The 14701-nt window shown below is 40.0% G+C and overlaps 1 protein-coding gene across 8 annotated transcripts in view; it reads left to right on the top strand.

The window, feature by feature from the left end:
• LOC111580207 (discs large homolog 1-like protein) overlaps nucleotides 1-14701 on the top strand; it is a 127937-nt gene that overhangs the window by 29824 nt on the left and 83412 nt on the right. For 4 of the 8 annotated variants that reach the window (XM_055015701.1, XM_055015702.1, XM_055015719.1 and 1 more), the window contains 2 exons: nucleotides 4514-4936; nucleotides 10693-10815. The exons of 2 other annotated variants lie outside the window; for them this stretch is intronic. In XM_055015701.1, coding sequence (XP_054871676.1) covers nucleotides 4514-4936; nucleotides 10693-10815 — 546 coding nt within the window. The remainder of the gene's footprint in view (nucleotides 1-4513; nucleotides 4937-10692; nucleotides 10816-14701) is intronic. 2 more of the 8 variants (XM_055015703.1, XM_055015705.1) reach the window with 2 other exon arrangements.

Here is a 14701-nt window from a genome sequence, read left to right as displayed (position 1 = left end):
ATATTACATACTCTACTAATTTACCTGACTAATGGAAACCCAAGGAATAAAAAGGTTCCCGTTAAGCAGCTTATTGGCGACACTGGGAGGAAAAACTCCCTTTTAACTGGAAGAAACCTCCAGCAGAATCAGGCTCAGAGAGTGCGGCCATCTGCTTCACCTGTTTTGTAAAAGGGAGACAGAAAAGGATAGCAGAGACAAACAGACAAAGAAGACCACATAAACGCTGGACAGAATGGTGGGATCAGATCAGATCAGTGCAGCTCCAGAGCCAGAAATACCTGAAGAGATGTACAGGAAGAGTCTACAGTGAGGACAAAAGACAAAATATGGAAGATTAGACACAACGTTAACAAGAAAAGCACTCAGAGAGCGCAGTACTCCGCCAAAGCTGCTCAGTTGACGTATCATTTCCGACGGATGAAGTCTTTAATAAAAAGTGACCTTGTGCTGAGCACAGGCATGTGTTATGCATGTGCATGTTATGTATGGATACCGAATCGCGTGTAAATTACTCTTATAAAGATCTGTTGATCAGTTCATCACTTTTGGCAAGCCTTTGTTTTGCTAGTGTAAAAATAACCATTCCCTCCATGCTTTTATTTTGAAAGCATATTTTTAATGTTACAGGCTTTTATTTTGTCACCCTTCCAGCGGCACAGGAAGTGGTTATCTAAGAAGCGGTTTCTTGACAAGTCCAAAAATTCATGTAAAGATGAAAGAAAATGGTTCCACGCTGTTGCTGTCTAGCAAAGGATGTGTCTAAACTTAGAAGCACCTACCTGCAATGGGGACAAGCTCTTACTGTGAAGAACTTAGTCAAGGACAGAAAGGTGAATTTGTGTTCAAAATAAGGCTGACGGCTGAAAGTAAATAAAGGCTGTGTGAAACATCAGGAGCTTCACCATTGTCTGGCTGGGGTTTGCTACATTGGGAGACCTAAATATGTAGCGGGCAGGAATTGATGGGACTCAGAAACACCCCACAATTTAATCATTTGTTTCTGGTATGATTTCCAACTGATAAATCACAGTCAATTTGTGGTAAGATCATAATCGTGTGATCGTCAGCAGGTAACTGACACAATGTTCATCTCATGGTTACAGTGACGCCGTGCTGGCAGCTTTATCTCTCAATGAGAAATCCTTAAAGCGGAGGATCCAGACTAAAAGCTGCATCACAGTGAAAATTTAATGAGGTGGTCCTTGTGTCATTTCTGACTTTCCCTGAAAATTTCATCCAAATCCCTTTTTGAGTAATGTTTCACACTGACAGAGAGACAGATGGATTCACAGATTCACAGACAAACGTACGCCGATCGTCGGATAACTCCACCGTTCCTTGGCGGAGTAATTACATGCAATAAGAGTAGAGATGCATGGAAGGAGTGAAAAATATCACAAAAAATTGAGCGAAAATAAATTACATTCAACTTTATTGTCATTACATTGAGGACAACAGAGTTCAAGCAGATAGGGTTAAAGGCCTTGCTTAAGGGACCAGCAGTGGCAACTTGGCGGTACTGGGACTTGAACGCTTGATCTTCTGATTCGTAGCCAAAGTCTTAACTGCTGAGCCACTGTTACTGTCCAAGTGGTTTAAGCATATGGGCAAGATTAAAAGGAGGCTGAACTATAATAGCAGAACAGTAAAAGAAAGGCATGAGGAAATTGACTGAAATCAATTCAAAATCAAAACCATGCAAAAATGCCAACACCCGGGGTGATAACAAGACATTAAGACTGGACATGTTTAGGAAGCTTCAGGAGAAAGCTAAAATCACTGGCAAAGATCAATCTTAAATTTTAAAATCACCATTGATGGGACAGGATTTGTTGTGAGATGATTGTAGAAAACAGAGTTAACAGATCGATATTGTAGAGCTAAACCTTTGAGCTTTAAACATTGAAAAATAAACATCACAGATTGACCAAACATTTTCATTTACCCGATGTTAGGTCTTTTAATTCAAACATACATTAGGTTAGAGACTGAATAAGACACAACGAGAGAAGAACTAATAATGTTTTTCAAAGTCTGAACTAAACTGCACAAAACGCCTAAATTTCTCTCTTGGGAAAAATGTTTAATTAACACTGTGGGTTATGTAGTTACTGATGTGGAAACACAGAGGGAGCTGTATGATAAATCACAGGCAGACTAGTTTAGTACGGCATTGTACTGACTTAAGAAAATTACCAATAAGGCCAATTGTGACCCGTTTACCCTAATTGGTAAACTTGCGAGAACCATGTTCTTATCATCAAAATGTCATTTGGAGAAGAGGTTTTTCATTCATTTAATGCACATACAGACCCAGGAAGGTCGGCTCTGGCTTTCTGTCGGCTACCTAGAGAGATAACAGGTCAAAAGGTCAAATGTTATATTATTGGAACTGACTGTGTGACTGTCTGGCTCTCTGCAGAGGAGGTGAATCTCTTCTCTAAGCTGTGGGCTGTTTGTCTGGCAGTGGTGGTAGTTTTAACTTGCTTATTGTAGTCTCAGCTCATGATATAATGACTCACCTCAAACCTCACATACAGTGAGTTCAGAAAGTCTCCTTTATTCCATTAATGTCTCAGCTTGTACTAATATTTCATCACATATTTCCCATTGATTCACCTGATCAGTATGTGACGCATCATGAAATGGAAAACTCATTGCAGTGACAGGTGCTAGCTAAATCTGATACTGTACTACATTTTTCTTATATTAAACCAACAAGACACTGTTACATCACAGGAACTGGTGTTACTATGTAATATTTCAAGTTAAATTGGATTACATTGTTGATTTCTATAGAGTGGGCATATGGCTGTTGTCACTCATTATTGTTGTGTCTAAAATTATTTTGTATGGGTTCAAATTCACCGGCAACGGTAGAACTAAAGGGAACCTCGAAGAAATCCAGTAAATGACAATCTGATGCAAGCAATTGCCTATAAATGTAAAAGGTGAAAAAGGTAAACGTCGCACAAAGACAGACAGCATGTCAATCAAGAGAAAAATAATGTTCAAATTGGAGTCTTTTTTTCCCCACTTGTGATGCTTGGTTTCCCAGATATATTAAGTGTGCCCCCTTTCTGAAATTCTGATCTGTCATTGTATTATTCAAAAGGTATTACCATGAAAGTTAGTACTGCAGTTGTTTTGGCGTTTCTGCGGTTGCATCAATTATGATGTAAAAGTTTCTCAGCTGCTGTGTGTCTCTCTCTAAGAGTTGCTGTGGCACATTGAAGCCGACGTGCTGTTAGCTGCCAAGAGGTCCTACTGTGTGAGAATTACAAATCCTCTAAATGGGCTTTCCACACAGCGCATCACTTTCATTTAACCTCAGGTTAAGTATTAAGTGGTGAGTTCAAAACCTGCAATTTATTGACAGAGTAACTATATTCTACATAGACTATTTGTTCTTGACTTGAGGTGCTGTATTAGCTGTAATTGCTGTTATCTTGGTGTAGATATGATCTGGGAATGCATGCTTCATTTGTCTCGAAGCTTAAAAACCCATCTGCTCCTTTTTATCAGTATCTCCTCTTCCTGGCTTGTTTAGGTTTAAATAGGAAATTTAATAAGGGACAAAGGATTTTACCTGGATCCACTTAGTCTATGTACTTGCGAAAGGAGTGATTGTCCCTTCTTTTTCAGTGCATAGAGGGGCTTCCTCCCTGCTGCTCAGCTGGCCAAGCTGCACGCCATGTAGCCACAATGTCACAGATTCACAACTGGCTAAGGACCCGACATCCCTCCCCCATCGGCTTCACCGACTCCCTCCACCGTACCCTGTCCAGTAAAGCAGAAAATACAACTACGTTTTTAAAACATTACAAAAAAAGAAGAAGGCGGGCAGAGAGAGTGCATGGGAATGGGGAATGAGATGAGGGAGAGAAAACAGTGAGATGTTTTGTAGTGAAAGTCGTAGATGTGGAAGGGAAAGAGGCATGATGAAGGTATAGAGAGATGAGATGGAGAGAAAGAAACAGTTATTCCCTGAGGCAGCCTTGTCTCCTGCACGCTGTCCTCATTCAGTTTTGCGCTTTATTTTGCCTAAAAACTTCTAGGTGAAGTCCTGTGTGTGTTTGTGCATGCATGTATGTGCAATATGGGAAGCTCAGGAAACAATTACTTCCATGCTGTGTGTACACCTGGACTGGCTCATGTGCTTATACACACAAACTGTAATATAAAAACATCTCATTACACATGCATGTGCGCACACACACACACATGTTCTACTGGGCTCTTTTATCCTGGATTCAGTTTTGCACTAATGCTTTCCTCTCTTTCAGCTTTACTAAATCTATTCTACCTCAGAACTTGTCTTAAACTAACCTTTTTCTTTCTTTGTCTTTTTTTTTCTTGCTTCTTGCCAACTTTCTTCAATCTCATCCTCCCACCTATTTCTGTCCCTTTTTTCCTGTGTCTTTCTCTGTCTGTGCTTTCCCTCACACACATTTCCTTTTAATTTCCACCTGCTTTTTCCTGGTCGCCTTCCCCGTCCTTCTCACTATAGAAGTATCGGTATCAAGAAGAGGAAGGGGCGTCACCAGGCGCCCCAAAACTTCACCATCACCCCTGCCTTCAGCATCAAATGGGAGTAGCAAGAGAGCTAAGGGATGGAGGGACCCTGGGGAGGGATGGAGGGACCCTGGGGAGGGATGGAGGGACCCTGGGGAGGGATGGAGGGACCTTGGGGAGGGATGGAGGGACCCTGGGGAGGGATGGAGGGACCCTGGGGAGGGACGGAGGGACCTGGAGGAGAGATGGAGGGGGCATCGGGACCATGGAGAGAGAGAGGGAACGGTCGTTGGGAAGGGATGGATCTCGCCACGGTGACCTGCGGGGGGCGGAGCTGGTTCAGGTGGCGGAGCGGCAGCTGTCTCAGATTCAACACGTTCATGGATACGTCACTCACACGCACATAACGCCCGCTCAGGTAACCAACTCTGGCTGTCTATCTCTGCAGATTTAGTACTACGTCATCATATCAAACAATACAGACAAACATATATGTGGCTACCTGACACCGTCACTCTGTTCAACATCACATCTGCTACCTATCACCATCTACCTGTCTGTCTCTGTTTTAGAGTCACACATATGGCTCAGGGCTTACTCTTACATCATGTTCACCAAGGAGATTACCGGTGTGTCTGTCAATCCATGTGTCAAAATGACTCTGGTGGCAAATGTACTGAATATTTGGAGAGTGATATTCTTACTGTTCTGTGAAAGCTTTTTTATGTTTTGGCTCAAAGGACCAATCCATCATTTTTGAGTGCATATATTTTGAGGTACACTACCAGTCAAAAGTTTGGACACACCTTCTCATTCAATGGCTTTTCTTTATTTTCATGACTATTTACATTGTGGATTCTCACTGAACGCATCAAAACTATGAATGAACACAAATTGAATTATGTAATAAACAAAAAAGTGTGAAGTAAGTCAAAACATGTTTTATATTTTAGATTCTTCAAAATAGCCAACCTTTGCTTTCATTACTGACTGGTAGTGTATATTCATACATAATAGAAAACACACTGTCAGTTGATGATAATTGAAATGATAGCCCAGTTTTTCTGCTGTTTACAAAGCACGAATATTGAAAACCCCTCTTAAGTAATATAGGAAGAACTGAATAACTTGTACATTACTAATTGGTTTTTCCAGTGACTGTCTGAGGGAATTGCAATTGCTGCCTGGATTAGTGGCAGGTTTGGTGAGAACATTTTTCAGGAACAAGGGGCTACATTCTTGTATGGAAGCGACAGCAAGATGGATGCTTGGGGGCCTGTTCCGTAGAGCAACTTTACCAGATGGGCCAGGCTTATTAGCTCTGATTTGTTGTTGGGTAATTTAATGGAGCAAATTTGACATAGTTCAAGGTCAGTGATTTTGGCAACTTATGGTGAGGAACTAACCAACAACAGGACAGGCCTGAGTAGCCACAGTTCCTGTAACAAGAACCTGACAAGAAAGCCAAGATTTTACCACTGACTCTTTTGCATGCTGCCATTTTGTTTTATTTGTTTTACAGAAAATCATCTGAAATAAATAATTTTAAAAAATCACACAATAATAAATAATAAGATGTTGACTTACATATGTGTTCAGTTATATGGTACGTGATATCAAAAGTTTAGTCCAATGCTACAAAAAAGTCTCAGTCTACATTACCTCAATAGAATGATAATAGGTACATAAATACTTAACAGTACAACAGCAAGGAAACACAAAACATTAGGCAGTATTGATGAGACATGTATCTAAAGCCATACCCCTCTCTCCTTTGTTTACATTTCTAAAAAAGGTAGGCTATTCGTTAATACATTACAAAACAATATCAAAAAATTAATTTGGATGTGGTTAGTTAGTAAATGTTTTTGTAGTCATAATGAATTAAGTATAGGTCTATAACAAAGGAAATCAACCCATTTGTTGGTCTTTGTCATCGGTGTTTCTTTTTATTGATGAAGTGGTAGATGAGGGAGCTGCCATGGAAGTAGTGTTATAGTTTGGTTTGGGATGTTTTTTTTTTAACCTACACCTACATGATTTTAACTGGAACGCACTTTGGTCACCTTAAGTGTTGTAAAGTGCTCTATAAATAAATTTTGATTGATTGATTGATTGATTGATTGATTGATTGATTGATTGATTGATTGATTGATTGATTACACCTTTTCTTTTATTACTGACTGTTCAAATGTATTAATGTATTATACCCAAGATGTAATCTTTGGTCAAACTTTACCATACTTTACGGGGAGCTCACTTTTTCACTTTTTCAGTATCAGAAATGATAGATACAATTTAAAAAAAAAAACAAAAAAAAGACTCGATTTATGTTTATTCCGCTATATAAGAACATGAGTGATAGAAATAGGAAAAATAATTTGCATATTGTCAACCCCCTCCCAAAAATTTCACAAATTATATTTTCAAGGGAGCTCATGTCCTACTAATGGGAGCCAAACTTCCCCTAGTTCCCTTGTGTTATTTACTGTCAACATAGGTTGCATCAAATTGTGTTATTACATTTTAACTTAGTTTCTACTTGCATCGATTTGATCAGCTGTTTGTTGCCAACTTTCCTCTTTGGTTTTGTTTGAGGCAGCTGTATCACCTTATTTTGATTATTAGATGTTTGTAATCTTCATATATTTCTAATAGTCTCACTGCTGTACCACTGAAGTTTGACGTGGCGGATAGAACTCATCTATGTTAGACCTCTTGGGGTGATTAAGAATAGTGTACACATGCAGTTATTTCAACTATTTGAACCTGTACAAAATTAGCCTGATTGGGTGAACTTGAATTAACCTGATTAATTTGTTTGGCTCATCCAAGTCAGTTGACGGGCTTTAATCCCCACTTATGGAACAGGCCCCAGATTGGGGTTTGCATCCTGAGCCTTAGATGTGGTTACCTTAAGGCATGAAAAGCCCTGGTTAAAGGTTAGGGAATGGTTGTGGTTAATGTTAATAAAGTGATCACATCTATAGTCTCGCGCTGCAGCGTTGGTTATTTTCTGTTTTTAACTGAATGCTTTAAGGTACAAATTACACAAATTAATTGCAGTCAAACCTAAATTAAGCCTGCTTGTCATGGTCCTTCAGATGATGACTAATTTGAAATAAAAGACTTTCAAGCCTTAGCACTAATAAGATATGTTGTCAGTGTGTAGTAAAGTATTCAATTTGTGTTCTGAATTTTTGAAACTCATTAATGTACATGGTGTTGGTCAAGGTGGCACCAACAGGAGAGAGGAACTTTTCCAGTGAATTCTGAGTAAGAACTGTCTTTTTGAAGGAACTTAAAAGTCAAGGATACTGGGCTAAATTTGCTTCCATACACAGAGCCTTGCTTTGTACCAGGAGAATACTTTTGCAGAACTGTGCATGCTGGGGATTCAGTCGAATGCTTGTCCCATTTTTTAGTAATGAGGCCCATTACTATCTCTGTTCTGCACTCAGTCTATGTCTGTCTGGCTCTCTCCCTCTTTGTCTCTCTTTCTTTTTCCTCTCTATCGCTCTCACACACACTCATAATCGCACAGCGTAGCCGGGTAATCTCTTTATTTTGGTTGATTGGACTGTATCTGTCTGCAGATTAGTGCTTACATCACTGTAGTCACACAATCCTGACCGCACACACTTGCATTTATTCTCTCACGCACATCAGTTTCCCAGCCGCACATGTACACTCATTCAGACACACACACCTCATTATGCACAATAATTTGTATGTTATCCTCTGTTGACTTTTTTGTTCCTTAGGTTGCAGGTTTTACCAGTGTCTGGTAAATGATCATTTAAGGTGTTTTTTAAGTAACACAAGTGAGCCCATTATTCATTTAAATGACATAAGAATATGTAAATTAAGGATGACAAATTACTTCCTACCATATTAAATTTCATGGTTATGAAAAAGGTAATCAAAGAGCAAATAACCTAGAGCTTTTCCACTGGTTTCTCAGATATTTTCACAAGCAATTGCTCAGTTTTTTTCATGCTATAAGCTGTGATTTTCAAACTGCCTCCTTCCTCTGCTTTTCACATTTCCTCTCATTTTCCTCTCTGTCATTTCCAATATCACCATCCTCTCATGTCATGCATGATTATCGGTTAGGGTATTATTTTATTAAATCGACCCTTATGTTGTCAGCAGCAGTGTGTGCGTCTGTGTGTAAGTTGCGACAGCCCTCAGCTCGCTGATGGCAGTCAGAGCTGAGGAGTGTCTGTATTAGTGGTGTGTCAGTCATTACACGCTGTCATTTGTGTTTCTCTGCGCTGACTCACATGTCAGTCACCACGAGTTCAAAGTTTGTCCGCTGGGAAAGCTTCGGACATAGCCTCAGCGGTTCACTTTTGCCAGTGTGGTGAAGGGAAAGTTGTTTTGTAGCTCCACCTTGTGGCTGGATATCACTCCTCCATGTCTTCATGACTACAGCATTTCAACTGTTAAAATCAGAGGTGCTTGTGCTCACATTGAGTGTACATATTGGTGTGTTTCTTGATGTGATTGTGTCATTGTAACATTACATGATTGAATGATTAGTAAAGCCTTTTATCTATTTATCCATAAGTCGATTTAAAGGGTAAAATATGCGTAACAGTGTAGATGTATTTCTGGGTTGTAGTTCTTGTTGCATGCTATCTGGACTCAGCTTCATGCACTTATGATCACCTCTTAAGCTAGTGGATATTAATGTCCACTAGCTTTTTTGAAATGCTCAGATGTCTTGATATTCTGGCCCTTGACCACAGCTTAACATCATTCTCATCATCACTCTTTACATACTGGTCTGTTCCAGCAGCTCATCACCTGTCTGTCTGTATACAATCTGCAACGACTAACCCCTGTGCATGTGGTCAGTGTGTGGGATGCTGTTGGTGTATTTGGTTTATTTTGAGAACTCATCTTTTCCAAATGTGTTTATGTGAATATGTGTGTGACCACAGGTGCTGGGTCTGGCTTGCTTCTGTATGACAGATGGACCTGCCATCTTGCTCTCCCCATGTATATGTTCCCTTCTCTCTCTCTCTCTCTCTCTCTGCCCTCTCTCTTTCTTATTCTTTTACACTCGCTCGGTCTCACACACAGACACAAACACATGCCCTTGTGAGCACTTGACCATTCTCTCTCTCTCTCTCTCTCTGTGATTTATCTGAAGATTTATTTGTGCAGCTACTTCATCATATAAATAATCCGTGCACACAGTATATTGCTTCTTGTGTGGTGCTGTTACGTACAGACGGGTGACAGATTAAAGGAAAGATCTGAACTCTTGACCCCTACCGTGAGGGGATTCGGTGGCTCTGTTATGCTGTGGGGGCATATTGCTGGCGTGATTTAGGTTCACGCGTCCCCCTGGAGGGAAGAGTCAGTGCAAATTAATATAAAGTTGCACTGAGTGATAACCTTTGTGATTAAACATCCAGGATGACAATTCCACCATCCACAGATTACAGGGGAGGTCACTGAATGGCTTGATGTTTAGGAGAATTATGTGAATCATTGGTATTGCCATATGCTATGGCCATTACGGTCACCAGATCTCAGTACAATTGAGCATTTGAGATTTTGGACCAACATATGAGACAGTGCTCTCCACCACCATCATTGAAATTCCAGATCAGAGAATATCTTATGTCTTTTTCCCCCAGCAGAGTTCCAGAGACTTAGAGAAACGATACCAAAGAACATTAAAGCTATTCTGACAGCACGTAGGAGCCTTAATAAGACACTTTTTTATTGTATATATTGTAAATAAAGCTGCTGTAACAATGTAAATTTCCCCTGGAGTGGGGAGAAATAAAGAACTTTATCTTATCTTTATCTTATCTTTTCCTTTAATCTGTCACCTGTGTATGTTTTTAAAAATATTCCAACTATTTTTAATCTCAATATATTAGCTTACTTACTTTACTGTTGTTGATGATCTGTAAGTTTCTGTTATGTTCAGATGGCTATTTCCATTGGTCACAGCTGTGGTCATGTATACTTTGAGGGTTGTCTTACACAACTGCATATTCTCCTTTGCTGTGACCCAACTGGTGCTCTTTAGAAAGAAATATATTACAGATAATTACATGACAGTCGGGCAGCCACCTGTGTAATAATCAGACTGTAGTGCACCTGTGTGTGTGTGCTGCACCATGTTTGAGCACTGTCTGTACATTGTAGGTAGAATCACCTGAGGCTCCCTTTGATGATGAGGGGTGGCCTCACCCAGAAGGAGAGAGGCTGAACGAAGTCCCAGCCCCGCATTTCTCCTCCCTCTATTCACAAAGCCACTCCTATTACCAGGTAATCTTATCTCTGAGCCAGTTGCATGCGTTCCTAGCGTCATTCATTTGTGTTTTCCGTTGTTTTTCGTCTCTGAAGTTCAAATTGTACAGAGGTCATCCACAACATTAAAACCACCTACCTAGGACACAGAGAAGCAGTCTTGTGGTGTCTGACATCGGGACATTAGCAGCAGATCTTGTGGGTTGGGCATTAAGAGCCTTGGTGGATCATGCTTGTTCTGATGCATCCTGCAGGAGCTCCATCAGATTGGCATCTGAGGAGTTTGGAGACCATGTCAACATCTTGGGATCTTTATTGTGTTCCTTGAGCTGCTCCAGAGCAGTTTTCGCAGTGCTGCATTGTCTTGCTGGGGGAGGCAGATGCGAGTGCTACCTGTCAAAGCAACATCCACAAGAATGCCAGGACACTGTTTCCCAGCAGAACACTGAACTGTAACGAGATGATCAACCTTCACTTCACCTATCAGTGGTTTTAATGTTGTGGCTGATCCATATATGAGCATGCAGTTCCACGTTTATTTGTGAGACACGTGTACGGATTGCCCAAGGAATTAGGAAAATGTTGTTGCCTTAGCACGGAACAGAAGCATTTTAAGGTGCTCCATGTGGCATTTTAACATCAATAAAATGTTAATAAGACAAACTTAATGGGACACTCTTACTCTGTGCAGTTGAAGCTAAAGTGCCAGAGGTCTCAGTGGCAGATGGCAGAAGGAATGAAAACTAAAGGAAAAATAGCTCCAAAGATTTTTATATTTTTAGAAAAACAAAATAACTGGAGGGGAGCAGCATGAAGGCATGGGACAAATTTAATATCCTCTCTTCAGAAATGGGATGGTTTGATTTTAGAAAATGATACCAATACCAATCAAAATTTGTCCTTTATTTACTGTAAATATATCTCATGTAATTATATCTAACATAATTATTGATGATGATGATGATGATGTGCTCATTAAGCTGACATTTTCAACAATGCTACATGCAGGACCTGCAGGAGAGCATGCCCACTTTTTATTAGTAAAATGAAATATGAATCTACGTCACCATAATGTCTATGCTGCATTAATCTCTTGAACCCAGAACCAAAACACTGCATTGATGCTCTGTTCCTTCTGGTTCATGTTATTGCAGAGCATGCGAGTGCTGTGTTTGTTGTTGTTTATGTCAATTGTGTGACTTTTTGTGTCTTTTTGCACACATAGTCTGTCATGGATGTGATGTGGGTAATTACACAAGTAATAGACCTGTGTGCAATTGCAGCATCACTATATGATTTCTTTATATTCTCGATACTTTATTTTAAAGTCTAACTTGCAGCGTTTTATCCAGCAGAGTTTACATGTAGTTGTAGTTTGTAAACTGCAGGAGGCAGCATTGGCCAAAGAGCCAATGGTGTATGTTGCTGTGACAAACAAGATATAACTGAATTCAGTTCAAACTGATTAACAACAAATGGTACAACTTACTGACGGAATATTCAGACTTAATAATAGGAATACCAGGACTTATTGTTATCCATATTGACAAATCTGTGATGTAGTTGAAGTTGATGAAAGGGTAAGTGCACTTCGCACTGCAGTGTATAATTTATATCTACTGCAGAGACTGAATGAGGTGGAGCAGTAAAGTCATTTTGTTCTTCTAAAACACACAAACAGTAAGACACACATAGTCCACTCAGAGACCTTAGTAGCTCTTAGTCATTAAGCTAATGCAGATAATTAGGAAGGAAGTAAAGACAGAGAGAACCAGGGAGCAGCAAGAGATGGGATAAAGAGAGAATTACAGGCAGACAGACACAGAGACAGCACAGATTTGTTGCTGGATGGTAATCAGCCTGTCAATCAGCCAATGCACTCCTCCCAAAACAATCTCTTTTCTCTCTGACTGATGCAGTAATAGAAATTAAGACTGTGTACGACTCTACATTCAGCTTACTGTAATGTTTGAGTGATGTTTGCGTCATTGGAGGCAGCCATCCGACTAACCAGCTACTGTTGGGTCCACTTTGAGAGAAATACATGTTTCTGCCTTGATGGACTTGGACTCAATGTGGATAACTCAAGTTTTTTTTAATGTTTAATGAAACAGTGTGGGACTAGCTTGACCTGGCTGTTAAGTATTGAGTAGATTATAGTCATTTACACATTTAAAGCTATTATATGTGACTCTCCACATGAAGGCTTACTGTCTACTGTTGCACTTGTAACATGTCCAGCTATCTAGCAAAAGTTAAGTTTTATTTGCTGACAAGGTAACTTAATCAAGAATATTCATTTTATTAGGACTTGAAACGATCGTCTAAAAACAACAACCTGTCTCTCACCGGATGTGCCTGTGTTTGTTATCATATTCAGCCACATAGATAGGTTATATAAATGACATAATAATTTAAGGGGAGCCGTGGTAGCTCAGCTGGTACAGCGTGAGCCCCGTTTACAGACCTGAATCATTACTGCAGTGGCCCAAGCTCAGCGCCACCCGAGACCCCCGACAAATGTTCTTTGTTTTTCTAAAGACTCCATAAAAATATTCACTGCTTTATATATTTTAAGGGAGATAGAACAGGTATCATAAAATGCTCTGACTATGTTAAATACAGAAAGCATTAATCAGAAAAACTGAATAATTCCCATGGACAATCTCTGATATTAAAACAGGTAGATCATTCATGACTCAAAGCGCCATCTATGTATTGCACATTCTGCAATCGAGTAAAAGTAGTAATGATATAAAATGCACATTGGATCAGATGCAATGCATAATGTATATCCTAAATTCCAGCCTTTGCAACATTACCTGTCACTTAGAGTCGTGCATCTAGTCACCTGCTGATCACTTTCCTCTTAGCCCATTTTTTTCTTCCACCAATTCCTGAGGTAAAAATGACTCATTATCTGACAGATTCTCATCTGTGTTCACCAGCTAGTCACTACCTTTGTCTATCTGCTGTTACATTGGTTGTCTGCACTGAAAACAGCTGCCAGCTGAGTAAACAAAACAGTCAGCTCTTTGGCCGTAAAACTAAAGCAATGAGCCAAATGATGCTAAAAGGGTCTGTATCTGCTAAGGAAAATCTAAGGAAGTCCAGTTTAAAACTGTGATTAATTCCTTAACATCATTCATAGTTATTTGATACACTGTCGTTGTCATATTCATTATTGCTGCTGTAAATCACAACATGAAATATTAAACTGTGCTCTATAGCTAAGAACACCCAGCCCACCCAGCCCCCATTCTTAGAAGTCTTAATTTTCTGTCTTTGCCTTCTGGGATTCTCAGTTTGCTTAACCAGGTGCTTTGCTTTCTCTGCAGTGCTTTATGTTTACTCCTCTATATGCCCAGCATTTACCAGGGGAGACAGCTGGACACAGCTCTGCAAAATGGTCCTTACCAGAAGCTGAAAGGGATCTAATGGAAGGGCTGAGGGAGGCGCCGTTGGGAAACACAAGAATAAACCACAGTATAGATCTGCATGGCGTCTGGTTTACAGAGCTTCTAACTGCATCAGGGTCCCTTTATGGCTGTTAACAGTATAAAAATGTAATATTTATTACATTTTTTATGGAGAGCCATGTTACAGAGTAGCTAATGCAATGTGACAACAAAATTGTGTCAGTTTCTGGCAGGCCACCAGTGTTGCAGATATATAGCAATACTTCCACAGATCCTCTTCTAGAGCTTCATGTTAGATTACAACCTAACATATATATCTGCACTGTCACTGGGTTGCAGTGCTTACCTCGTCAGACTGTCTAGAGCCTGCTGAGCTGGGACATAAAATATGTTGTGGGCCTGTCTATGTCGGGCCCACTGCCAGTATAGGACAGAGAGGCAGAGAGGAAATAATTTGTTAAAAAAGTAAACACAGCATTTGTATG

The sequence above is a fragment of the Amphiprion ocellaris genome, chromosome 2 (assembly GCF_022539595.1).
Source record: "Amphiprion ocellaris isolate individual 3 ecotype Okinawa chromosome 2, ASM2253959v1, whole genome shotgun sequence".
Classification (NCBI taxonomy): domain Eukaryota; kingdom Metazoa; phylum Chordata; class Actinopteri; family Pomacentridae; genus Amphiprion; species Amphiprion ocellaris.
Note: the sequence above shows the minus strand (reverse complement) of the source record. Positions and strands in the feature narration are given on the sequence as shown.